Source organism: Astatotilapia calliptera, chromosome 15 (assembly GCF_964374335.1).
Source record: "Astatotilapia calliptera chromosome 15, fAstCal68.1, whole genome shotgun sequence".
NCBI lineage: Eukaryota > Metazoa > Chordata > Actinopteri > Cichliformes > Cichlidae > Astatotilapia > Astatotilapia calliptera.
In genome coordinates, this window is record NC_137436.1 from 11,702,284 (window position 1) to 11,729,742 (window position 27,459).

Sequence of the window (27,459 nt, forward strand, 5' to 3'; positions counted from 1 at the left end):
TCCACCTACCAGTGCCTGGCCAGGATTCAGGCCGCGGGTCGTGACCGTCTGGTGCGTGATGACGGCCCAGTCAGTCAGTCTGTTCATCCGGTCTTGAAACTGGGCGTGACTTTGCAGGTTGGTCTCCACTTCACCCACTTTGTCCAACAGCTCATTGGTCACCTGCAGGAGTGGTAGAATCAGGGATGAAGCAGCAGATGAAAGGGAACTCAACGTTTCACACCAACCACTTTGACTACAAGGCTAAGAAGCCAGCTATAGCTACTGCTAGCCCTCAGCCTCCTGGTAGATGCACCTATGGTATAAAATTGAAAATTCTAGGTGATTTTCAGAAAGGTTGACTATGAGGTCGAGGTCACAGAGATTCAAACCCGCTCAAGATTTTTAGTAGATGGACATATGGTATTAATTTCAAAATCCTACATCGCCTCATTTGAGGTTCTGCATTCACAAACTTGGGTGTGCATGCCGCCCGCTCGGTTTGTTTCATACCTTGCTCCAGTTGAGGTTTATGCCTCTGAGTTTGGCAACATGCTGTTCTCTGTTCTGCGGGCTAACACTGGGACTGGACAGGATCTGAGGAGCGTGCTTGTTAAGCCAGCCAAGACGCTCGTTCTGTAAATCCATTTCCTCAGCAAGGGCCTGCAAGGAAAGATGCACCGAGGCTTAATTTCACCGTGTGATCGAAAATGAGAGATAAAGTCAAAGGAATGGGAAACAAAGAAGCAAACTCCTGTTGCACAGAGATATGTAGTGTGAATGATTCTACTCTGCAGTGTATTTCCATAAGGTACAAGTCTGAGTTTGAGGGCTTGGAGGATGTAAACAGGAATATTAAAAACAGGAAGTGTCAGTGCTCTTTCTGTTTACGTTTGCTGGGTGAGACTGGTTCTGCTTGTGACTAACTGAGACACTCTGAGCAACTTGTGCTCACAGTACAGCATAGAGGGGAAAGAAGAACAAAGGACAACACAACACAGTCAGAGCTGACCATAAAAATAGCACTTCCCCAGCAGCTCCTGAGCAGGAATAGAAATCTCTGAGCTCCCATGAATCAGACTAACTCGAGCATGTTTTGAGTTTAGCTTTACCTTCAGTTCTTTGAGATTTCTGTCAGTGGCAGTGACAGGCAGGGAGCTAACAGCGTTTTCTGCCTGCTCGAGCCACACAGCGAGCTCCTCGCGCCTCCTCACCAGCTCTGACAGGGCCGGATCCCTTCCAGCCAACCTGCACACACACACACCTTAGATTAGGATCTCCATTTCCTCCAGGTTGCAGGCCTGATCCTAAAAATTTACATTTAAATTGCTGTTATAGGCTGACTGACCGCATTGATAACGTTAACCTGACAAACACTGATAAAGAAACAGACTGATGGTAACGGAGAATGAGCACCAACCTCTATGCTACATTGTATTCTAGAACTAAGATGTTATATGTCAACACACAAGAATGTCAAACGCCAAATCCTCAATCTTTCCCCCCTCTTTTGTACAAGGTCATTTTTACCTCCGCTGTCTGTCTAGGACTTGGCGGTTTACCGCTCTCCAACGCCGACCCAGAGTTTCCAGCTTCTCTTCAAGCAGGGGCCCATCAGGAGAGGAGAGCTTGCCAATTATCTGCTCTCCAGTGTGGCTGAGTCCAACCAGGACGGGCTTATGACTGGCAATGCCTTCTTCCAACTCCTAAAATGCATGCCGAACAAAGGAAGAGACAAAAGGAGAAAAAGAAAGGGGGGGAAAAAAGGCTTCAGTCAAACAGCATAATCTGATCTACTAGTGCTGAAATCCCGAGCTCAGGTCCATCTCTCCAGGCAAATCTCTTATTGACACATAGGCATGATTTGTAGCGAGTCACGACTTAAGCTGCCAAATCTCTGTTTCCACCGAGAGAGATTTAACCTGCCAAGACAGACTCGTAAAGTAGAGTGAGTGATCGTAAAGTCCGCTAAAGGGTGACTCAGCTAATTGATCTCTCAATTCCCATCCACTTGATCCCTCGTCTCATTCTCAGTCTGTGAAAACGTAAAAAAGACAGACGCACTGGACTGCGGCTCGAGCTTTTGCAAATCACGCCGATAAAGGTGTTAATGGCACCGGCGCCGTCAGCGATAATGCAACAGCTTCAGAGAATTTAATTCCCCTTGGAAATGAAATTACCGCTTTAGCAATCAAACAAAGCGAAATTTAAGTCCCCTTCTAATCTTACTCTTCAGTTCACTTCTCTCCATTTCCACTCTGCATAATGAACAGTCAGATGTGTGGTGTATTTATTAGATACAGTATAGCACCCATTTTCCCCTGGGGGAGCCAAATGCAATTATCTTCTGTCTAACACATCGAACCATCAAGCTGCCTATAGCGTGAACATATTACTACAGCATCCTTGGGAGTTAATAATCTTGATTTAAACTTGTAAACACACGCTGATGATGTGATATTGCCAAATTAATCTAATTAGTCTCCATAACAATAAAAGAAAGAGACCTGACAGGCCTTTTGTCACAAAAAATACATATTTATTCTGTCTCTGGGGTAAAGAAACCAAAACAGATTAGGAGAGAAAAAACAAAACAAAAAACTTAACACAGACCAACGATTCACCACCCTCCACTGACCTCTTGGTATTGTCGTGCAGATTCCAGGTCCAGCTGTCCATCAGGGCTAACGCTCTCAGACAGCAGGTTTTCTGTGTCAGTCAGCCACTGACTGATGTCTTTCAAGTCACAGTGAAACTGCCCCCACTCCTCTACAGCACGGTCGAAACTCCTGCAGCACAAAAAGGAAACGCACATGCATCAAAGCTGAAATCTGGAGATAATCTGTAAAAAGAGGAAGGACACACCGACAATCTGTCCAACTTTCTGCCGTCGCTTCAGACCCTTTTAACACAGCTGAACTCAAAAGTGTGGTGCACAGCAAAGGCTCTGTGAAGCACTGGGCTATAAATTATATAAATGTAATACATCACCAACAAAACAGTCATATTGTGTATATCACTAACATCGATGTTATCTCTATGGCTGTAAATCCTCTCGATTGTGACTCAAACTGTCATTTCCGCTGCCACTTTTATTGAGAACAGTAGCCAAACTGAGTGAAGTGTTTTCAGCTGCATTGATACCATAAAATCACTGTGATCCAATTCCCATTCCTTTGACTTTCTCTCTCATTTTCAATTACGCATCCACTGTTCAAAAAGCATACCTAATCTACTGTATCTGTAGTGAGTAAGAGTATAGTAGTGAGAAAACAGTCTGCATAGTTTATCCGTTGTGTTGGTTGGAATCATATCCGCTTGTTAATATGCTACAGCTACGGAAAAATGAATGAATTCATCATGTTCTACCATCGGGAAATGATAAGGGAAAACTGAACAGTTGACCTCTATTAAAAACGCTGCAACAATCAGGAACCTCTGACAACACCGTGAAGATCACAGCACAACTACTGAATAAAAAGAAATAGAGAGCGAAAGGATGATTACTTAAAAAAAAAACAGATCTCTATCACAACGGTGGTCTGCTCAACGGCTATTTCCTTTCAGAGCATCGCTCTGAAAAGAACAAATCTGATCAGAGGGACAAGCTGAGGAAATGAGTTCTGGATGAGTAATTTTACAACATGTACTCTATTCTTTTGATACTTAATGATGCCCAGAGGTTATTGTGATTACAGATGCAGTGCTGCAGAGTTTGTGTGCAATCTCAAAATTAGCTTACTAGTTTACTACAGTGTCTTTGCACACACTGCACTCAGCAAATGTGAAGACTGTTTATGCCCAATGGACTGTGCTGATGGCACTGAGGGTCATGCACTGTGCATGTGTGTGAATGAGTGAATGACTGTAAGGCTGCGTGAATTGGCATGAGACCGTTTATGCCCAAGGAATTGTTTTTGACATTAACTAAGGTCAGCGTGTACGTGTGTGTGTGTTCTTTACCATGTGTGCTGGTCTCTCTTTATCTGGTCCTGCTGTCTCTCTTGACTAGTGGACAGCTGGCATATATTGTCCCTGCAGCTACTAAACATCCTGACATGCATATTCTTACTCACACAAATACACCACAAGTAAAAATAGCAGCTTGTTCACTGTTCTCCTTTGTTGCGTTTAAAGGTTTGATTTAAAACCTTAAATCTAGATAATGAATATAAATACACCTTTATCTGTTATATTATAGGAAGCTGGTGCACGCACCCTTTCCTCTGGTTGTACATGCGGTTGAGGCGGTCCCACTCGGCATTGAGCTGTGTCAGGGCGTCTGCCATTTGCGCCACCTCAGCAGGCGAAGCGTCCCGGATGGCGTCAGGCTGGCGCTCGTGGATCCCTGTGACCTGCTCGCTCAGACGCTCCAGATTGTCTTTGATATTCTGTGACATGAAAACGGAATAATAAAAGAAGAGGAAGTTCATGCAGCAGGCAGATTGCAGAACTGCAAATGTGGTCGCTGGTTATCTGACACCAATTAACGTCAACAATTCCACCCCCAGTCTTATGAAGCTTATGGGTTCAGTGGTGATGGGCAGTATACAAGATAATCAGTGAATTACATATTTATTTATTTTTAATAGACAGAACAGCCAGTGTGACTTTTTAAGAAGTCTGAATGTATTCTGTTATTGGTCTGTTAAGTGTACTGATGAGGGGATCAATTAAACTGTAAAGCTTTCTTCAACAGATCAACCATGATGGAACACACCAAACCACCAGAAAACGTACATTTCAAAATAAAACCCTTGATGAACCTCTAATTTAAACTGTTATTAGGGCTGCCACGATTAGTCGACTAGTCACGATTACGTCGACGACTGATTTAATAGTCGACGCGTCGTTTGAGGCTTTGTAAGATCCCAAAAGACGCAGGAATAAGTAGTAGGATTTAAGAGTGTAATAACGGACTGAAACAGAAGATGGCAGCACTGCATGTACAACGATGCCAGCTGCCATTAAACCCCGAAGAAGAAGAAGCTGTGTCCCAGGAATCCATAGCGCCCTGCTCAGTTGTCAACAATGGCGGCAGCTAGTTAGTTTTAATGTTACTCTTATTATTCTTTCTGGGTCACAAAATAAACGTTTAACATATTTTCAGGCGAGAATGTAGCTGTGTAAACCTCAAATACCTGCTCAGTTTATCAAGACACCACATATTTTCAAAAGTGCTCCGACGTTTTCGGAGACGTCTGTTACCCACCAGCTCGATAGCTAGCCGGGGGCAAGGCTCACTGGAGCCTGTGAGAGCACCGGACTCCTGGCAAATCATTTTCAAACCCACTGCGGTCTTTCGCTACTCAGGTTAAACATGATATATAAGTCACTTAGACAACTTAAAAATTATATTGTTTGGCTTTTTTGTGTGTGTTTTATTTGTTCCTGAGTAAGTCTGTTTGGCTGAGATTAAAGTTAAAGTTTTTACACAGCTGAATAAACGTCAAGCAGACAGCTGATTATCAGAAGTGTGAGATGCTCGAGAATATACTCCGGTGTCCCGTTATATTTTCGATAGCAAGGAGTTTATTAAACTTCACCGAAACAATCTGCAAACTTCATTAAAATTGAATAAACTGTCATCTTGTCTTTACTTTTAGTTTGCACATACCTTAAACACTTAAAGCTGTAAGCTAATTATAGTTATATAAGAGCAGATGCATGCTGGTGCAATAAGCTGTACGTTGTACCTCCAATGGATGCATGATCTGATTAGTCGACTAATCACAAAAATAATCGGTGACTAGTCGACTATCAAAATAATCATTTGTGGCAGCCCTAGCTGTTATTGGTGCAAAATAAGTTTTACTTGGGGGGGGGGGGGGGGGGGGGGGGGGGAGTCTTGTGTCTCTTCTATTCTTTAATTTGGTTAAACTTTTTCAAGACTGCTCCACAAAACCAAACCACATTTATAAAAAAAACCCAAAAAAACCCCAAAAAACCAAAAAAAAACAGAACTTTCTCCACGATTTCTACAGTAGAGAGACTCATTTCAAAGGCTGGGTATGGCTCACTCTCAGTGTGTCTTCCTGGCTAGAAAAGTCTTCATAAAGGCCCCCGCTGAGCTCAGAGGAGTTCAGCAGCAACTCGTTGTCAGCCATGGCGAGAAGAACTTTATTGATGTCTAAAAGGTAGTCAGATGGAGTCAGCGAAGGAGCAGTGCTGCGCCCCACTGCAGACATCTCCTATAAGACAGATGAGAAGAATTAAGTGGCACACTAGGTATTTAAAGTACTTATTCGTTGTTACAGCAACCAAATTAAATGAACCACAAAAAGAAAGAGGGTGGATGAATAATAACACTATTTAAGGATAAATGCGTATAATAACCATAAAAGACGAAATACAGTGTAAATTAAATAAAAAATATTGATATTACAAAAGAAAACAGGAAGCTAAGAAGACCTTCGGCTACACTGAGAGCTGATATTATAATAGTACAGATCTAAATGAGAGCAAATCAGAAACAACTACACTTAATGTAACTAGAGGGGCAAAAAAAACACTAAAAGATGAGAATCAAACTCTAATACAGAACTCAAATCCACTGAAAAACTACAGCACTCTCTGACAAAGAGGAAAAACAGTGTAAATGTGATGCCAGCTGACACTCCCTGCTTTTAGCCCTCTACTGGATGATCATCAGGTCACAGAGGGGATGCAGCACCCTCTCCATGATGGTTGGCAGTTTAAGCTGAATTATTCTCTTAGAGCTATCCTTCCTATTCACTTTGCTGGTCTCACTGGTTCTGATGCTGCTACCTCAACCGACTTTAAGCAAAGAATGTTAAACTTGACTCGTAAATGAGCTGCAGCATCATGAGGCACACGCATTAAGCCCTCCCTATAGTTTCTCATCAAGGACTGCAAAGTATTTATTCCTCCCCTTTCTTAGATGTGTATGCTTGCATTCGTCTCTCACCTCAGCTGTAAACTCAGCTGTCTCCTCTCTGAAGGTGTGAGAAGACGACGTTTGCACGGAGACTTCGGCTCGCCTGATTTGCAGCGCCTTAAGCTCCTGAGACAAGCAGACACAAACACACACTTTCAGTGTACTGCATCGGCGCACAGCAGAAAACACAATATAAGAATATCCCGTGTTTTTCTAGGAGAGGAAAAAGAAAAACTCTACAGAGGACACATGATATGCATCTCACCCTGTGAGCAGAGTATTGACTTTGCAGCCGGAGCAACAGAAGTCTCAGCTCCTCCCTCTGGCCCTCATCTGAAGTTTGCTGCAGCAGTTCTTCTCCTCTTCTCAGCAAGTCCTCCACACTGGCTTTTTCCTCATCCATCTGGTACAGAGAGACACAGGGTAAAAGGGCAAACTGAGCATTCAAGAGTTCAAAAGTTATGCGAATAGTTATTCCCCCCCCCAACAGTCCTCGATGGATCTTAAATCGAGCATCTTCTATTCAATAAACATGAAGAAAACATTTATACCACCATCTGACATAAACTCTGCCTCTTTAGAAGCCTGAGCAACATGTTGCCTGTTTAGCTAAGTATACACCACTCAGGAAATACTGTTTAAAACACAGCAAGAACTCCCTGACTGGCACAGTGACCTTGCTTGTGATTGGTCTTTTTTCATCAGTCAGTTTGTTTAACATCATAAACTGTGATAAGTCAGACTGAATTCCAGGACTATTAAGCCAATCAAACCTCATCTTATCAAGTGAGAGCTTTACATTACACAATCTGCAACCTGGCATATTCAGAACATTTCACTGAAATTTCAGAATAACCTGGGTGAGTACTCTGTGTGCTCCAATTCCTCCTGAGAACTGATAGACATGGTAAACCTTTGACCAGGCAATAGACGGAGTCTTCTTTCCTCTGTACAGTAGTTGAAGCTACTTTTCTATTACCATTACTATCACAATCAGTACTGCTACTTTTAAATAAATGGACCTTATTTAATAATATTAAAAGAAAAAGTCTAACTGAAAGGTAATTCTCTGTACCTTATCATCATCCAAGGTGTTTACTGGGTCATGCTGATGCTGCTGCAGAGCCTTCAGTGTGTCCTGGAGCTCTACCTGAAGGTCCTTCACTTCACCTGGGACTGCAGCCTGGTCAGGGAGACTCTGACTGCGACTTTCAACTTGCATCTCCTGACTGTGAATGACCTGATTAGAAGAAAATGGGGAAAAAAAACAAACAACAAACCTCAGGCAACACAGTCAGAGCTGCTCACGTCAATCTAATTATCTGACCACTTTCTTAAAGAGAGTTCAGCTGTGCTGCAATTCATAGAGACACACTGAATAGGGCCGTGTTTTTGTCTTAAAACACTTGGCAGCAGCATTTGTAACTTACATAAAATTAATTATAAGCCTATTGCCTGTGATATTATATCTCCTGGTAAGATATGGTGTGTTTCACCCTTGCATTTAATACCAAGGATAGATTCTTTACCTGCTGGTTCACCTCAGCAGTGCCTGACTCCAGACTCGTCAGCATCTGTGTTGCCAAAAAGAAAAGAAACAGACTGGCTGAACAGACTGCATCTATTTGACAGTGTAACCTTCTGTGGATATAGTGAGATTTAATTCCACACTGCATCAAGGCAGTAATTAATCTCTCTTTTGTTCTGTTTTTAATACCTTGGCTGTTTTTATGTGCTGGGAGACTTTGTCAAAGTTGCAGTTAAGCTCAGCCAGTTTGGGCTCCACCACATCTCGACATGCGGGCCCCCTGCTGGTCATCAGGATGACAGCTTGATCTCTGACGTTGTCCACGCGCAGACCGATATCCTCCAGCTCCTCCAGCATGCTCTAAGGACAGACCGCAGAGTAGCTGGTCATTGAATTATCAGTTGATGCCATCAGTCATCCTCCCTCAGACCGGCTGGCAGTGTAGCCTTGGGTCAGATTAAAGAGCTCGGGACATCATGTACTGATCAAGGTTAGGAGGCCTTAAGCTCAGCTGATATGTAGTGGGGACCTTCACTCTTCTTGGCAAAAGGAGAGTTAAGAAATTAATGCAGCTGTATGACGCCATCCTAGCATTTATAGACACAACAGACACAATAAAGGATTCTTCAGTTGGCCTCTAAACAAACAAAGATTAAAGATGGTGCTTTCATTCACTTTATCTGCTTTAGATAAACGCGTTTCGAGGTCTCTGCTGCCGTTTTGCTGCTCTTATTTCACTGTGCATATCTCTTTGTGCAACAGGCACTCGTAAAATGGAGACGGACAGATGAGAGATGATAATCATTTTCTAAAGCCTTAAAAGTATTTTACAACGCTACCTACAGATGAATAGACACTGCAAATACTAAAGAAATTGCTGATTTTAGGAGGCAACAATCCACCCACTTTCATTAATTGAGAACTGCAGTGTGCAACCTTATATATGTACCTTGGGGTTGTAGCTCACTACAGACTGAAATGAGAGTCCTGGACTGAGTGTCTGAGCACAGAGGCACAACAAAGAAAACACTTTTATCCTTGACTGCAGACAAAATGTTCCTGTGCTCTTATTGAAATTGTTCTGAGTTTTTGGATCATTTGTTGGTTTGGAAACACTTCTGAGACCCAGGGAAAGTGTTAGAAAGATAGCAACACCAGACAGCAAACTGCTGGCGAGTACAGAAGCGAATTAGGAGCGAGGCAAATGCTATTGCAAGTGATGAGAGGCATCCTGTTACGTTCACTGAGCTTTTGGCCTTTTTCTGAAAGAAAGATGCTCTGTCGCTCCCTTTCAGTTCCAGCTCTCCCACACCTGACTGCAAAAGCTGAACATCATTCAGGTTTTGTGTGGAACTTCATTTGCAGCTCCTGCAGCTCCAATTTTGGCCACTCGGCTCAGAAGTGTGTGGCCACCGGTTTGTTTAGTGATATTGGAAGAAAAAGTGGCAATCTTGAGGGATCCAATTGATCTGCTATTTTGATGAAGTGTTGTATTTGTTAATGGAACCTTTGTAGGGGTCCTCTGCCGATATTTTGGCCTTGGAGACCCCGGCATGAACCTTTTTATTTTGAATGGTGTAGCCCAGGGGTCGGCAACCTTTCTGATGATGAGTGCCATCGAAAATTTCCACAGAAGTCAATGTGCCATACCAACCATTGCAATAGCAATAAATGTAATAACGCTCTATATCAACAGTTACACACTACAGTGGGGCAAAAAAGTATTTAGTCAGCCACCGATTGTGCAAGTTCCCCCACCTAAAATGATGACAGAGGTCAGTAATTTGCACCAGAGGTACACTTCAACTGTGAGAGACAGAATGTGGAAAAAAAAAATCCATGAATCCACATGGTAGGATTTGTAAAGAATTTATTCGTAAATCAGGGTGGAAAATAAGTATTTGGTCAATAACAAAAATACAACTCAATACTTTGTAACATAACCTTTGTTGGCAATAACAGAGGTCAAACGTTTACTATAGGTCTTTACCAGGTTTGCACACACAGTAGCTGGTATTTTGGCCCATTCCTCCATGCAGATCTTCTCGAGAGCAGTGATGTTTTGGGGCTGTCGCTGAGCAACACGGACTTTCAACTCCTGCCACAGATTTTCTATGGGGTTGAGGTCTGGAGACTGGCTAGGCCACTCCAGGACTTTCAAATGCTTCTTACGGAGCCACTCCTTTGTTGCCTGGACGATGTGTTTTGGATCATTGTCATGTTGGAAGACCCAGCCTCGTTTCATCTTCAAAGTTCTCACTGATGGAAGGAGGTTTTGGCTCAAAATCTCACGATGCATGGCCCCATTCATCCTGTCCTTAACACGGATCAGTCGTCCTGTCCCCTTGGCAGAAAAACAGCCCCATAGCATGAGGTTTCCACCCCCATGCTTCACAGTAGGTATGGTGTTCTTGGGATGCAACTCAGTATTCTTCTTCCTCCAAACACGACGAGTTGAGTTTATACCAAAAAGTTCTACTTTGGTTTCATCTGACCACATGACATTCTCCCAATCCTCTGCTGTATCATCCATGTGCTCTCTGGCAAACTTCAGACGGGCCTGGACATGCACTGGCTTCAGCAGCGGAACACGTCTGGCACTGCGGGATTTGATTCCCTGCCGTTGTAGTGTGTTACTGATGGTGACCTTTGTTACTTTGGTCCCAGCTCTCTGCAGGTCATTCACCAGGTCCCCCCGTGTGGTTCTGGGATCTTTGCTCACCGTTCTCATGATCATTTTGACCCCACGGGATGAGATCTTGCGTGGAGCCCCAGATCGAGGGAGATTATCAGTGGTCTTGTATGTCTTCCATTTTCTGATGATTACTCCCACAGTTGATTTTTTTCACACCAAGCTGCTTGTCTATTGTAGATTCACTCTTCCCAGTCTGGTGCAGGTCTACAATACTTTTCCTGGTGTCCTTCGAAAGCTCTTTGGTCTTGGCCATGGCGGAGTTTGGAGTCTGACTGTTTGAGGCTGTGGACAGGTGTCTTTTATACAGATGATGAGTTCAAACAGGTGCCATTCATACAGGTAACGAGTGGGGGACAGAAAAGCTTCTTACAGAAGACGTTACAGGTCTGTGAGAGCCAGAGATTTTCCTTGTTTGAGGTGACCAAATACTTATTTTCCACCCTAATTTACGAATAAATTCTTTACAAATCCTACCATGTGGATTCATGGATATTTTTTTTCACATTCTGTCTCTCACAGTTGAAGTGTACCTCTGGTGCAAATTACTGACCTCTGTCATCATTTTAAGTGGGGGAACTTGCACAATCGGTGGCTGACTAAATACTTTTTTGCCCCACTGTATATAGAACAACTTTATAGAACTATATTTGTTCGCACATGTTGGCATAGTACAGTATTGTATTTGTGTGTATTTCCATGGTGCTGATGCTGCGCTAAGCGGACAGCTCCTGAAGCATTTGAAGTGTTGGAATGCGGAAATTTCAACATCGCTTGAAAAAACTGCCAGCAAGCAATGTCCCTCTCACCGGTAGGCCAAGTGATTTTTAGTCAATTACAAGTTGAATCTGGTAATTGGGGTTGTTAGCAAAGATACCATCATTAAGAAGCAGCACAACTAATGTGTCTATGTGAGCTAATTTGCAATGTGCATCAGTGGCCCAGCCATTTATTTTTAATGCACCTTCTCAGAATCTTATTCACTGGGAGCTTTCTAAAAAAACTCAGGTTTTAGAATCACTCAGGCAGAATCTACACATTAGCTTCACGCTCCACTGTTGCTTTACCAGTCACACTAATAACCTGCGCTGCCTTACCTTTATTACTTTTTCTCTTTCTGCTGGAGCCAGCCGTTCAGCCTCATCCAGGTGGATCTGGGTCTGGTAGAGCCAGGTGCTGATGTGAGCCAAGTTTTCATCCAAAATTTCCACCTCATTCTGGTGACTCTAGACAACCCAAAAATGGATATTTAGGCAATTAAAAGTTCTACATATTCACCATTTTGTACTTTATCATAGACTTGCTGCAGTGCACTAAAGAGGTGATTTGAAGTCTTTTTTTTGGTTTTGACATTTATTTATTTCCTGCAATCAGGTGAGTAAAAGAGCACAAAAAGAGCATGTTTCATGTGAGTTGTGAATCCTTAATAAATATAATCTTGTAATGCACTTTGCACTGAGCAGAATATGCAACTTTTAAATACATTTCTTAGAATTTCTAAACTCACCATGTCCAACTAAATAATCCTGTACTACTGATATGCATTATAAAGTATGCATATGCAGTAATAGCTGACATGGGTAATTGCCTTTACCTTAAATATATCTACTCAAGAGTAGCCTTTATGCATTTGCAAATTATGCAAAGAAATGAAATGAAATTTAAGCAGCTGGAAGGCTCGACTTCATTAAGAAACCAAAATATGACATCTTGTGACCAATACGGCCTTTTATTAGTCTTTCTATATGCAGTATTTGCACTCACAAGAACAGTGCTAAGCCAGTCCTCAGTCAAAGTGTGAACACGTTCCCAGGCTTCATTAAGACCACAGAGTTTGTCCTCCAGCTGAGCGTCACTTCCCTCCACCAGAGTCTGCAAACCAGCGCTGATCTCCGTCAGGCCAGATAGCTCCGCCTTCCGACGCTCCGACTCCTTCAGCAGACCCTGGTTAAGCACATCCAGTTCAAAATATTCAACAAGATCATGTTATGACCACCATGTTTCAATAATTCAGCGCCACCTCAGCTACCTGTCTTAATATTATCACACAGGCACATGTACACACTGACACACTGCTATATAAAAGAAAAAATAATGCTGATGTTACTAAAACAACAGCCTGCCTTCACCAAGATATGAAGAACATTTTCAGATATTTCACTGCATAAATGTTTCAAAACAAGCACAGCTGAAAAACAACAAAAACACTTTCTACACCCTACTGGACTAAAGCACTTTTAATGACTTTATGTAAACTAGTGAACTATTATTAATTCATAGCATTTCAGTTTTAATGTCGTTTCTGGGTATTTTTGGATAAACAGGGTCATTTTTTTTCCTGGTTCTGTGTATGTAATCATAAATCTTTCAGTCCTTTTTACCAAAGTGGGATCAGAGAAGAGCTCATCAATTATATACGAAGCCACACATAATTCACACCGCTCATAATGTTGATTACCATATTAGAAAGAGAATCAGATTCATGTGTTTAGGGGCAAGAAACTGTCCCTCTGTGCCATCTACTGGCAAGAAACAGACTGACCGCTATTGTTTTGAAAGGTTTTGTTTTCACTAAAACTTTCACAGCACACTTTTTTCTTAATAAATGTCTGTTTTAAAAACAAAAAAAGCTTTCCACATACTGATACAGCTACTCACATTAGCCCATGCAATCTCAGCGTCGATGTCAGCTGGCATGTCTCCGCAGCCATTTTTCTGCTGGAGCTCGGCCTCGTTTGTGTTCAGCCAGTCCTGCAGGACAGCACTTTCCTTCTGGAACTTTTGGGATAGAGACAAAGCTTTTTCCAGGTCCTGTTTGCCCTCTGTTACCTGTAAGGACAATTAATACAATGGCATCTTTAAAAAGGGCTCAGAGCTATGACAGAAGTACTCAATGTTAAAAGCTAGATTTTGTGGAAGTGTTAATTCGCCCAGAATGAGGTACCTGCGCCCCGAGTTCATTGTAGAGCAATTTAAGAGCAGTAAGCTGCTCGTCCATGGCCTTGGGGTTCTCTGTCTGCTGTTTCTGCACAATCTGGCGGCCTGTTTTTATCACCGTCTCCACCTCCAGCTTCACCTCACTCAGCAACTTGTACAATTTCTATCCAAGAAAAAGACATGAAATAAGTAGCTGTGTGGATTGACTGGAGAGAGAGAAAGAAAAGAGAAGAAAAGGTCGGTTTCTTACCAGACAACCAGCAAGATGAGACTGAATTTTTTCCGGTTCCACATCTTTAACATCCAGGATGTGAAGCTCAGCTTTAGCACCATCCAGGACCCTCTTACAGTCCAGCATGCGCTGCTCAAAGTTAGCAGGCTTCTGGAAAAGCTGATATTTTGTGGAGATCTCCCTCAGTTTCCTCTGCGGAGAGCAATTCAGAAGGCAAACAAAGTCAAAGATCGCCGAAAAAATAGCCAATGTTTACCCAGCAAAATGTTAAAGAAAGTATGAAACTTTGAATGAAATTTAAATGCATCTTCAGGATTACAGAAACCTTTATACAAGTAAAAATGGAAGAGAAGAAATCTACTATGTCTTATTGGTAATATTAGCCCAACACATAGTAAAGAAAATGTATGTAAAAGGTATTAAAGCTATATGATAAGTGGTGGTGGCATGACAACTCCTAACATTGTCCAGCAGGGGTCAGTGTTACCTGTAGGTGATCCAGCATTGTCCCACCACGGCCAGCTTTGCCATCAGCGGTGTTAGGAGGCAAGTTGGCCACATTTCTTCTCCTCATCTCTTCCACTGTCACCTCGTGAGCTGCGATCTCTGCTCCAATAGTCTAACGAAAAATTCAAAACAACCCTTATACACCGAGGGTTTTTTTTTAATGCACATGGAACATTCAAGTATGCATTATTATGGTGGTTTTATGTTTAAGACGACAATTTGAAGTTCAAGCATATTTCATTGCATATGCAGTTTATTAGTGTTAGATGAAGGGCCTTTACGCTCCGAGGCTTCTCTGAGTGTCAGATCTCATTAGGTGAGTCTTACCAACACAGAAGTGTTTTATGTTCACGTGCGCTGTACCTGTGCTTCCTGTGGAAGCTGGAAGGCGTCTATGCGATCAGTGAGGTAGGAGGTGAGCGTGTGGTCCAGCTGGCTCAGAGACTCCTGCAGCGCTTGGAGCACCTGTTCGTTTTCTCTCAGTGTCTGCAGCTGCTGCTCAAGGCTGATCTGCCGGTTCACTGCCTGGACGAGGACACAGACACCGAGACACACATTTGAATCTGTTATAATCACAGATTTTAGTGTAGACAGATATTATATTTATTCTTATCATGCATGTGCAATTGGCTAAGAAAAAGACTGAAAATAATAGCTAATATACACAGTGTTACACTCGCTGTAAGCCTCTTAATTATTTCTACTTTTAGCTGCACTCAATTACATTTGACAATACATTGAGGCATATTTCTCCATGTAGCATAGCTGATACAGTAAAGGAGCACTCCATAAATACTGTATGAAATGTCAATGCATGAACTCTGTACAGATATGGACATGTTCTAGTTTGCAATAGACAGAATCAGATATAAATTCCCCAAAAAGAATAAGCACAGATTCTCCGTAGAAAAAGGAACTGAGATGTAATTTGCAACATTCCTGTTTATGCAGGAACAAATGTAGAACATGCGCACACACACACACACACACACACACAGAGACAAGGTCCTGACCTGGTGGTTCAGTTGCTCGTAGCGGGAATTAAAGGCCTCTAGTTTTTCACTAATGAGCTCATCAAGTATGCCCCCGTCTATCAGCGTCTGACCCAGCTCTCTGATTTGTGTCCGGTTGTCCCCAGGGTGGCGGAGCACACCCTCCAAAGACTGGTGGTGACAAAAGAGATGGAGAGAAACATAAATACATTCGCAAAGAATCAGGAAAAAAATGAATAAATAAGAATGAAGCAAAAAGGGGAGGAAAGCAAATCCTTTGAGGATGCTGAAACAATGATGAAGCTTTACAGTTCCAAAAATTTGCAACAGAAACTTGCAAAGCATGAATGAATTAAAAAGAAAAAGAAGAGCAGAGCTAACCTTGTAACCAAACGATCAAAAAGCGCAAAACATCAGGGTGAAAAATGAATTCCGGTACATAAGCGTATGTGTGAATGAAAGAGAGAGAAACAAAAAAACAACAAAAAAACAAAAAAAGCTGAGCAAACAGATGCAGTCCAGATGCAGAATTTCGCTGGGCTGGGTGTGTCAGACAGCGGCAAACCAAAACAAAGATGATAACTGAATGAGAAATGAGAGACGAGTGAGAGAGCGAGCTTGAATAGTGACGGCACCGGTTTGGACCCAACAGTCACTGTTTATGTGGGGTCATTAAATTTGCTTTTCCTTCCCCGGAGGTAACAGACACAGAGAAAGACAGCCCCCACCAGAGGGGTGGGTCTGATTAGGAAACCGAGAGGCCAGGAACGAGTGCCGGGTGATGAAACAGGATTTAAAAGAGTGAAGAGGAAGAGAGAAAGAGAAGGACTTGTTGGAGGAGAAAAGAAAAAAGTCAAAAAAATATATTATAAGGACACAGACTAGAGCGGGGAAACATTGTCTTCAAGGGTCTTCAACTTCCTTCATCACTATGCAATGTTACAGAAGCAGCACTGTGATTAAATTGACTCTGACAGTCGTGCCGCAGGCGGTCTACAGATATAGCAGCAGATCAAGGCAAAGCAGAAGAAATTTGGAAGACAAATCAAAGACAAATGAGGTTATTAACATCCAGTTCAACGTGTAATGGAAGAATTAGTTTGTTAAATGTTGCCGCTTCATGCATACAGAACCAGAAGTGATCAGAACTTTACATACAGTCATCACAGGCATAATTGTCATGGTAATTTGAGGCTTTTAAATGATTTATTTGAACTGTTCTTTTTCCGAGGTGGAATGATTGTACAGCTTACATCTTTAATGATGTTAAAAACAAGTATCCAAAGCACAAGTTTGAATATAGTTTAGACCACAACTCTGTTTATTTGTGAGGTTATGGTGTTGTATCGCAGATTAAAAGATAAAAGATAAAATCCATTCAAAGATTCATGTCTTCTCTGTTTATATATTAAAGATGTAACTAATTATATCAGATTTCTTACACACTTGCTCCTGACACATGCCTTCAGCTGTCGAAAATGCTTGTGTGTACTTTAAAACTGTTTCCACATTTGCTTTTGACATCAACATGTTTCCTAAAATTATGTAGTTGGATGTATAATATTAAGATTTCCCACTTTGAGACGAAGAATGGTGCATTGTTCTCATTTTATGTCAACCGCCCCTTAGATGATGAGGATATTAGGACAGGCTTGCCGGTTTAAAAGAAAAATGAGACAGAAATTGGAATGTGGCACTGAATTACATTGAATTTGATTACAGGTGTGCGTTTTTACCTCCAAGGCTTCATTAACGGCCTCGGTGCTCTCTGGCAGGTTTTCAGTAGCTTGGAGCTTCTCCTCCAGAGTGTTGAGCCAGCTCTGCTCCATGTCCAGGTATTGAAGCAGCTCCATCCAACAAGACCAAACCTCCTACAGAGCACAGAGCAACACAAAAACTATTAAAAGGGAAATTCTTTATGTTACTATGAGGTGACCACACTCATGAGCATGCCCCTGTTCAGGCGCTTAAAGAACAATATAAAACATTTTAATGCTTATTTTCTTCTTTATAGCAAGACTAAACAGCCAAATTCTACGGACAAAGAGGAGGTTGTGACAAACAGGCTGCAGGCAAAAAGCAGACACAAGCATAAACACAGCTTTCTGACGTGCCTGACCTTTACTCTGCAGTGTTTAATCAAAAAAGGAGCCCTTAAGTAGGACTTTACACTTACAGATTAGCTCTGAAAACAAGAATCACCATTTTCCCTTCAAGCTTCTTTTGGTCTTTGCACGAAAATTAACAAACGAGGGCCCAAGAAATGACACATTGCATAACCCGACATGTCATTCCTCTACTGAACTACGGGACTTCTGAGCTGATCGACAAAATCGTGCCACTCAAGCAGAAAACCATGAATTAACTTCATGTTAATGTGTCATAGCAGCTTTCACTTAAGCTTCAAGGTAATTTAAATGCAACACAATAGGGGGAAATGCCACTTTTTATAATTTACTTAGTTAAGTACAGGTTTCAAGCAATAAAAGCTCATAATAATGAGATTAATCAATATATTATGTGAGTAGAGCTCATTTATTACATTTTTATTCACCACCAACATATATTACATTAATAAATTGATTACATTACCTCCAGGGTGTGACACTTGCTGTTGAGGCGGTCACAGAGCTTGTGGTAGTTGGCTAGTACCCCCTCTAGCTCTGAGGTCAGTTCTTGCCTGCTGCCTCCACCTGTGGGTGATGTTCGGGACACCAGCAAGTTGATGCTGTCTTTCAGGATCTTCACTTTCACCTCTTTCTGTACAACATCCTCTTTAGCCCGCTGCGAGAGCCGAGGCCACCCAAGATGAGAGAGAGCAAGAGTTAGATTCAAACACAAAGAATTACTCAACACCGCTTTCTTTGACCGCCCTTCCAGTCCAACCTTCATCTCTTCCAGCGATGCCTCCAGCTCCTCTGGACTTTTGTATTCAAAATCCCTCATGAGAAACTCCTCGTCAACTTGGGCCATCCACTCCTGCATCTCTGCCAGGTCTTTCCTCAAATTCACATGCTTCTCCTGACTCTCTGCCACGCGCTCCTGATGGCTCAGCAACTGGAAGGAAAATGCATTTCATCAGGTTTGTAACGAGCTGGCATCACATTTTTAGAATTTTAGAAATTCTAATATTGCTTTGAAACTCGCATTTTAATTGATCTTTTAATGGTTTACATTCATGATGAAGCAATTATGCAATGATATATACAGTACAGCATATTAGTGAAATGAAGTGGACTTCATCTTCCTGTTACTTATGATGTACAAAACAAAAGGTACAGGACACAGGTGAGACCACATGTTATGAAACCTTAACATTAAAACATTAAGGTTAGTTGTGCATGCATAATTTGTTATTGTAATTTATAATGTAAAATTAGTCTTTTAACTTATTTAGCCTCTGTGTACTACTGATATGTGATTGTAACTTTATTATACGAATAGTTTGTGTGAAGACTGCAAACAAAAGGCCCAAAACTAACAGTTAGCTGTGTTCAAGGTAATGATGCACTTTCCATGTCTCTGTTATCAGACAGGTTCCTACATGACTGTGAGAAACAAGCTCCTTACAGCTGAGCAGAGTTTGTATCCACACAAAGAGCATAAAGGAGCTGTTATTCTTCTGTTCTGTGCTGCTATGAAGACTGTTCGTGCTGTGCTGCTGGTTTGGTTTCAGCGTTCAGTTTATTTTTCCATGACATAAATCAGCCACTAAATAAATTATAAGCAATAAAACAAACTCACCTGTTTGCTGAGAGAAGTCCACCGAGCCTGGCACTCATCCAATTTGTCCTGCCCCCACCTGGCCAGTCCTGGTAGTGCAGCTGCCTGTACCGAATTCACATTCTCGCCCATATGCTTCAGTGAACCTTCCACCTGCTCCATCTCATTCACATGCTCCTGTTTATAGGAACATGAAAGGAAATCTTTTAAAAAATAAAAAGTTCATTCAAGCCAAGCCCCCCACAAAAAAACCCTACTTCAGCATATTGTTCAAGTTGATTTCTGAGCAGTTTGTGCGTCATTACCACCAGTGTTTGTTTTTTGTTGCATTTTTCTCTCACCTTGCACTGATTCAGTTCTTCCCTTAGACTCTCTGTGTCACCCATCCCTGTGGCATCCCGAGACAACAGCTCCTGAACTGCATCTAGCCAACGTTCCACTTGCTCCAAACGAACCTGAATGCAGCACAAGAGCAAAACCACAGTGTAAACTACAGCCATAATTTAAGCAGAAACAGACTCTTTATTCTCCCTGACAGCTGCTCTACCTGATTGTCCTTCATGCTACCCAGAATGCACTGCAAAGTGCCAAGCTCCTCACGGGCCCGGGAGGACAGCTGACTCCATTTTTGTAGTTCTGCAGGGTCAGAGGCTTGCTGTGTTTGCTCAATATCCAGACACAGGACCTGACGTGAACACAAGTACAGAATTGAAATGACATTTCTGAGAAACAATCAATCAATCTTGGAATTCTTGGAAAACAAATTTGACCGCCTGGAGTGGAAAACATCTCTTAAACATTTTTGCATTTGTAAAAGAAACATTTAAAAAACAACAAAAAAAAACAACAACAACAACAACTTGAGATTATTCCAGAGTTTAACAAAAAACAAAAAGTTGAGTCTGACAGGAATTTAAAGACCGATATGATATTTGGCGATTTAAAAATCCAGTATATCAGCAAACATTTGTTCTTCTTTCAGGGTCACACAACGGAAAAATTTCCCTAAAAAAAAATATTATCTGTATCTTTACTCAGATACAATTGCAGGCATAACAATGCAGTTTAAAAGTAACCTTGTTTTATTAGGTCATGGATTACTTGTTTACACTCTGCCCGACTCTGCAGGGATCATCTGGTTGCTGTGTTTGAGGCTCCAAACGCATATTGCCAACAGGGAAGTGGCAGCATCAATAAGATGGTTGAAGCGTGTTTCTGGTGTCTTTTCTTTAATTTAAAATTACCTGGCTCTTTTAATGCAGCATGTATGCAAATAACTAACACCGTACATCATATTGCGGTAAGTTATAAAGTCATTAGATATTGATCATATATTATACACCCTGCAAAATGTAGCTTCTTGAAAACAAATATAGGGGTTGTGGGCGGGTGGGTGCATGGGGGCCCATCCCTGGCGCAGGGTGCCGCCGGTGCGTCGAGCCGCCTGGGGGGCTCTTCAACTGGTGGGGGAGATTGTAACACCTTGCAGGAGCTTTCCTCTCCTCAGGAACTCTCTGCAGGAGGGGGAGATACAGGAGAGGTGGAGAAAGATCTCAGCCTGGGCGTCTATTGTCTCATGTAGTCTGGAAGATGAATGGATGGTGGGGTGGGTGCAGTTTTCTCTGTGGTGGGGTTGGGTGGACTGTCCCGGGCTCTGTGGGGCCGGGGGGCGCTGCTGCGCTGGGCCCCGGTCTGGATGGGCCTGGGCCCCCTTCCCCTGGCGGGTCGCGGAGTATGGGAGTGCCTACTGGGGTCAGCGGGTTAGCTGGCCCCAGGGAGGGGTCACCTGCCCCTCCCTTCCTTCCCTCCCCATCTCCAGCTGCCTCCCTCTTCCCGCTCCACCACAACCACCCACACATGCAGGGCCTTGGAGTAGGGGTATGTCACCAGGGTGCAGAGGAGGCTACCCCCCCCCCCCCTCTGTCCCCTTCTGGCTGCCTCTGCCTCAATTTTATCCCACAACTTAGACATTCACATTACTCACACTCTCATTACACATACATATAGGATCTTGGGGGTGGGCACGATACACGGAGTCCAAATTACCATCAGGGTGTACACCCCACCCCTGGCGTCGTTGCCCACCCCTCAATACACATAGACATTGAGGGCTAGCAGGAGGGACTATGCGCTTACCTGCTTCTCTCTGGCAGGTAGCTCCATGCCCTCCTGGGTTTTAATTGCACCTTAGAACACACATGCATCAACACTACAATGAGCGGGTGGAGGGAGGTTTGGAGTCTTCTCTCACCCCCGTTCTCTGCGGCTTGCTGGAGCGGGAGGGCTAGGAGGAGGAGTTGGCCATCCGACTGCGGCCTGGAGTGTGGGGCCTCCCTGCTGCTGCGGAGTCGGGGCGGTCTGCCTCTCCCCACCGCAGGGAAAAGGGTAACACCACCTGGGTCTGGGTGCAGTTCCCCCCCTCCAGGGGCAAGGGTACCTAGACCCGGTTCGTAGAGTACGCTTGGGGAGTGTGATCGTGTGTACAGCGTCTCTTTATGTCTGTCTCCACGTTGGTTGAGTGTGGAGTAAGTGCATATGAGAGCATGAGGGTGGGAATGGATGTTTGTGTCTGTGTGTGCCTGTATGTCTGTGTCTATATGTCAGGTTGGGTATCAGACGCCACCTCTCTGGGGACATCTCAGGCCCTCCAAGGTTTGGAGGCCTATCTCCCCCCACCACCACTTCCCCTGCCAGTGGCGCACTCCCTCAGGTATCGATGCGTTGGTGGTTCTTTGTGTCTGGGGGTGGGCGTCCGGGTACACACCGGCTCACTCCTTGGCGGCCGCTTATCGGGGCCTGGAGCCTGGGGCTCGCTCGGGTCACTTCGGAGGTGGGGTGCCCCCGGCCTCTCGGCCTGGGGCTCGGTCACTCAGGCACGGCTGGCTGCCGGCGGAGCTCACGGGCGCGTCACTGCAACTCCCCCTGGCTTCTGCTCCGCGGCTGCTGAGTGAGCCCTCATCTGAGACTCTCCTCAGCTCTTACTGGGACAGTGGCGCGGCTGCCCCTCTGTTGGTCTTCCTTGGTCTCTTGTGTTCTGGGGGCCTCTGGATGTCTGGAGTTTTGATCTCCTCCATACCTGCTTCATACCCTGGAGGACGGGGCTGGGGCTCCCCCACACTCCCTAGCAGATCGTTACATGGAGAAACCTTTGGAATGCAAGCATGCTGATCCACACAGGTATGCACACAGGTGTACACACGGGTATTCACAGACGCGGACTACAGCTTTCTTGGCTGCTGCCTCAAAGCACATTGTGCGCTGTCTATCTTGCGTGCTGCACAATATCGTTTATTATTTAGTATCTACTGATATCTACTGCTAGCTAGTTTATTGTGATGGTGCCGTTTTTTTTTTATTATGTTGCTCTTTGTTGTTTGCTTTCTCTTCTGTTTTTTTTTCTCCATACAGGTGACCCAGGTGTTTTTTTTTTTGTTTTTTTCTCTTTCTCCCCCCCCCTTCTCACCGTCTCTTCTCCCCTTTGGTTTTCTTTCTCTCCCTCTCTTTCTTTCATTCTTTCTCCCTGTCCTATCCCCCAGTCATGTCTGTCCCGTTTGTAGCAACTGAAAATAAAATTAATTCATAATTATAATAAAGGTCAATCAAATGGACCAATATGGCAAGGCCATGATGATCCACTTGGTAAAATAAATCCGCTTGGCATCTTTCTTGGCCTTAAGACAACAATTCTGATGGCTAAAGATCCAAACGGGACACAAAAAACAAAAAAAACAAAAAAACAAAAACAAATATAGGTATGATTGTAATCTGCGTGTGTACTGAAGGCCTAACAAGCATGTGGTTTGTTCCTCATTAAATGTTCAACTCTTTAGTTAAATAGTGTGTAAATTAATTTAATTACTCATTATTCATAAACACTCCTAGCAATTCAATTCAATTTTAAGCCTCAAGGTGCTGCAAGTTAAAGACCATATAATAACACTGAAAAAAAAAAAAAACATCAATCAAATGACCCCTTATCAGCTAGCGCTTAGCGACCATGGGAAGGAAAAACTGCCTTTTAACAGAAAGAAACATCCTGTAGAGCCAGGTTCAGGGAGTGGCAGCCATCAGCTGGGGTTTGATAGGAGGAAAACAGGTTAAAACCAGCAGTAAACTAGTGAGGTTTAACTGTGGATCCAAAGCTTAAACACTGAAAAGTGCTGCTGTTAATTTTATGTCATCAACATAAAATATCTATATTACAAAAAACTGTGTGCTGTCATACATTAACACAGAGAGAAACCAGAGCCAATATGGTGATTATCACCTTGCCTCATTTGACTAAAGGGAACCTGAACTCGCACATGCTGCTATGGTATTGCATGTTGCGGTCAACAAACTGACTGACAGGTTCAGCGGCTCCACACTGAGCTGTTAGGAGCTCCGCGCTGCATGCACGGGCATGCTGCCCAGAATGCGCGTAGTCCCCGCCCCCCTCCCCGGCACCGTGCCCTATCTGCCATGATAACAGGAGCGCAGACGGAGCCACATTCCACTGAAGGATGGAGGAGGAGACCAGCACACACAGCAACACACAAAGCACAACAATGCACAGATAACAAATCTACACACCCTTCCCTCTTACACAAAGGTTTAATACAGTGCAGAGGGAAGTGACTGGCTGATACAAGGATCTGTTATTCTTTCAGAGGAAAAGAGGACAGCAAAAACTGAGATAATGTACGTACAAGGACACAGAAACAACCAAAGTGAATGATGAGAATAAATTACTTGGGTCAAAGGGCACATATGACAGCAGCTAAACTTTTCAGCAGGCTCAAATTAACATTTAACATTTATATATTTATATAGTTTCATTGTGCTTTAGAATACAAGCCACATTTAACCACACATTAATAAACCCCTTTATTCTATACGATTTAAGCACTTTATCTGACTCGCTGTGGGAGGAAACTGGAGAACCCAGAGGAAACCCACTTAAGCACATGATCGAACCAGGATCTTTCTTGCTGAGAAGAGACTGTGCTAACCGCTGCAACACCGTGTTGCACAAAAAGCAAACCTAAAGTGCTAACGAGTACCTCAGATCATCAAAAATACTAACTATCCAACTAATTAATGCAGCTATATCCTCCTCAGTCGAATTCACATTTTTGTCCTAGCTGTCTGCTTGTCAGTTAGCAGAATATCTGTATTTAAACTCATCTGGAGGTATTCAAACTCACCTGTGCCCGCTCCACTGCCTCTTGTGTTGTAGGCATGTCAACCATCCCGTTCCTCAGAGTGGCCAGTCTGGCTTCTAGACCCTCCACCACAGACTGTACCAGCTGCGTGGCTTCCAGATTAGCCAGGGCTGAAATAAGGCAAAGAAGAGAAGCTGTTTTTAGAAAATAACAGAGAAGAAAAGACAGGAAAAACTGTGAAATATAACTTTAGCATTCAGGCTTAAGCATCAAGCTTCTGCCACAAGGGGGTAGTGAGCAAGTTTGGGATTCTCCCTCTTTACAGTTGGAGATGCTTGTGTTTTCCATACACTAAGAGGTTCCCAAACATTGCACTGTGTGTTAAACTTAAAATAAGTTTAACACACTATTTCCAAAATAGCAAATCCAAACCTCCAAAAGGTTCACAAGTGACCAATTTATTTTAATTAGTTCAATTACCTTTCATTTTACTCTTATTCCTCTGCACATTTTTCTATACTTCCACTCCTGTCTTCCTTCCCCTGTGTCCCCTTCTCTGTTAACTACCAGGTGATTTAATGCTTACGTAATCTGGCTATGTTCATATACACAAGGAGCAAACCTGGAGTGTAAGTGTGGGGTGGGGGTGGTGATAGAGAGGGCCCCAGCAAGAATCAAACCGCCCTCAGGCAGAAACAAAAAGCTTTTCCTTGGATCCCATCCAAACCCTCAGTGTCATAAAAGCCCTAGAGGTACAGCAAAACAGGCATGCAAACACAACACCCACCCACATCCCCCTACAGTCAGCAGAGCATTCAAGCCTCCCTTTACGGATATTTTTTGGCCAGGATCAGCGCACGTAAATTCCAGAGGTAAAACGGTGACTTATTTTCAGAACTCGTCCAGGTCCAAGTCAGGTCCTCAGGTAGAGACGGAGCTGGCACAGAGGTACGATCTTACGCACGATCGCTCACGTACACACTCGCATCTCCGTGAGCTTTTGGAGGCCATATAAGGGCATCATCTATTACTTGTGGCTGGCCAAGGATTCGTATAAAAGCTCATGTCAAATTTACACAGCCCGTGTGGAACAGGGCTCTGCTGATCGTAACCATTACTCATTCAGTCTCCCATAAACCTGAAAGCTTTGCACCACAAGCAACGAGAGAGATAAAGGCATTTGTTTTAAGGGTGGTTTAAATCTCTGCCCTGCAGATCTCAGGAATAAGAGGATATCTGAAAGCTCTCAGGTCACTGGAAAAGCAGGTGGACCTCCTCAGAGTTTCGGACTTCATTTCTACTGTATTGATTTACGAAATTATTTCAATGCACTTAAGCAGTACCTTCATTGACTTCCTTTTCTCTGCTCTGCAGCTTCTGCAGGGTGGAGGCATGATGTGCAGAAACCACCACCATGTTGTCTTTTAGAGAAGGCAGGGCTCCCATTGACCCTGCCTCTGCAGACAGCTGCTCCAGTCGTGGACTGAAGGCGGTGACCTGAGCGATTCGAGACTGACAAGCACAAAAGAAAACAAAAGTGTTCAGTGCTTGAAATGAGGAGTGATCACATGACCACACTTCATTCAATTAGCTTTCAGACTTCTCATGTTTGTTGAAGAGAATTAGAAACATTTACATTTGATTCTTTATTGTGCAATTACATACATTTATCTAAAATAATTACAAAACATCTTACTCACACTGCTGCAGTGAGTTAGCTGACTGGTCTGGAATTTACCAGATGGAGTCATTGTTTCCAGTGACAGGCAAGTAAGTTAAGCTCAAATTATGACACACTGGAGGGAGGTTTCATGTGTCTTACTCTACTCTACAAGCTTTTGAATGCATTTCAACTTGATTTACTGCATCCCTGCTGTGGCCTCGTGGTTTCTGATCAGTGATTTTAATGGTGATTTATCTTTGCTGTAAAAATTGTAATACTTGTAAAGAAACTGCAGTTGAATGAGAGGAATTTAACAAGTGACGTTTAGGGTTAAAGTCACACAAAGGACATTGAAGTGTCTGCGAGTGAGACGGTACATCTTACCTGGCATTCCCCCTTCAGGTTTCCGAGCTCCATCTTGTTGCACTTTTCTACAGGCGCGGTCGAGTCCAGCCACTGGTCCTGTTCCTGCAAGACCCGGTCCAAGCCTGCAAGTTCATTAGAAACCGCTCTCAGCCGGGTCTGCGTGAGAACCCGCTCACGGGCTGCCTGCAGCTCCCTCGCACAGACATCCCACTCAGTCTGGAGCTGCTCTATGTTTGCCCTCACCAGATCCACACTCACAGCCTCTATAGATAGAAACAAAGACACCGGCTCACATCAAATGCACTTAACAGCTAACTGATTTTAAGCCTTTGAATGTTTGAATGTGTCACAGCTTTTGTTCTAGATTTTATGTGGGAGCTCCTAGCAAGTAATAATTGTAATAACACCAGAGGATAAAATAGTGGAGATAAGGCAAAATAGATGAAAAAGCAATTGATGGAATAAAACTGTTTAATGGAAATTTTGACGTTTAAAAAATAAAAAAAAAATAAAAAAAAAAAGTCGGCTCCAACTTAGCCACGCCGCCACCTCCCACTGCCTCCAGAGCAGCGTAAACACGTAAAAACCCTGAGTGCCTCTTCATTTCATTGAGTGGTTATATGAAATCAGCAACCCTGCAGACTGACAGGGTTTTATTACTCAAACTCCAAATACACAAACACATGTTTAGAGTTCTGGCATTTAAAAATAAATAACAATAAAAATACGTAGGCTCGTAAATACCCAGAAAATACCAGACAGCTGCAGAAAAGTGGTAAAATCTTATGAGGAAAACAC

The 27,459-nt window shown here is 43.2% G+C and overlaps 1 protein-coding gene across 5 annotated transcripts in view; it reads right to left on the bottom strand.

The window, feature by feature from the left end:
• Positions 1-27,459, bottom strand: part of utrn (utrophin) — a 192,241-nt gene that overhangs the window by 127,090 nt on the left and 37,692 nt on the right. For all 5 annotated transcript variants that reach the window (XM_080290147.1, XM_080290148.1, XM_080290146.1 and 2 more), the window contains exons 20-48: positions 26,680-26,924; positions 25,976-26,144; positions 24,675-24,802; positions 20,036-20,173; positions 19,830-19,943; positions 19,510-19,665; positions 18,652-18,822; positions 18,358-18,549; positions 17,502-17,636; positions 15,787-15,936; positions 15,137-15,298; positions 14,754-14,885; positions 14,285-14,458; positions 14,042-14,197; positions 13,756-13,926; positions 12,862-13,041; positions 12,195-12,323; positions 8,595-8,765; positions 8,407-8,451; positions 7,953-8,117; positions 7,143-7,280; positions 6,908-7,003; positions 6,000-6,170; positions 4,198-4,370; positions 2,618-2,768; positions 1,510-1,685; positions 1,092-1,227; positions 493-642; positions 10-162 (exon numbers count right to left, since the gene is read on the bottom strand). In XM_080290147.1, the coding sequence (XP_080146273.1) occupies positions 10-162; positions 493-642; positions 1,092-1,227; positions 1,510-1,685; positions 2,618-2,768; positions 4,198-4,370; positions 6,000-6,170; positions 6,908-7,003; positions 7,143-7,280; positions 7,953-8,117; positions 8,407-8,451; positions 8,595-8,765; positions 12,195-12,323; positions 12,862-13,041; positions 13,756-13,926; positions 14,042-14,197; positions 14,285-14,458; positions 14,754-14,885; positions 15,137-15,298; positions 15,787-15,936; positions 17,502-17,636; positions 18,358-18,549; positions 18,652-18,822; positions 19,510-19,665; positions 19,830-19,943; positions 20,036-20,173; positions 24,675-24,802; positions 25,976-26,144; positions 26,680-26,924 (4,427 nt within the window). The remainder of the gene's footprint in view (positions 1-9; positions 163-492; positions 643-1,091; positions 1,228-1,509; positions 1,686-2,617; positions 2,769-4,197; positions 4,371-5,999; positions 6,171-6,907; positions 7,004-7,142; positions 7,281-7,952; positions 8,118-8,406; positions 8,452-8,594; positions 8,766-12,194; positions 12,324-12,861; positions 13,042-13,755; positions 13,927-14,041; positions 14,198-14,284; positions 14,459-14,753; positions 14,886-15,136; positions 15,299-15,786; positions 15,937-17,501; positions 17,637-18,357; positions 18,550-18,651; positions 18,823-19,509; positions 19,666-19,829; positions 19,944-20,035; positions 20,174-24,674; positions 24,803-25,975; positions 26,145-26,679; positions 26,925-27,459) is intronic.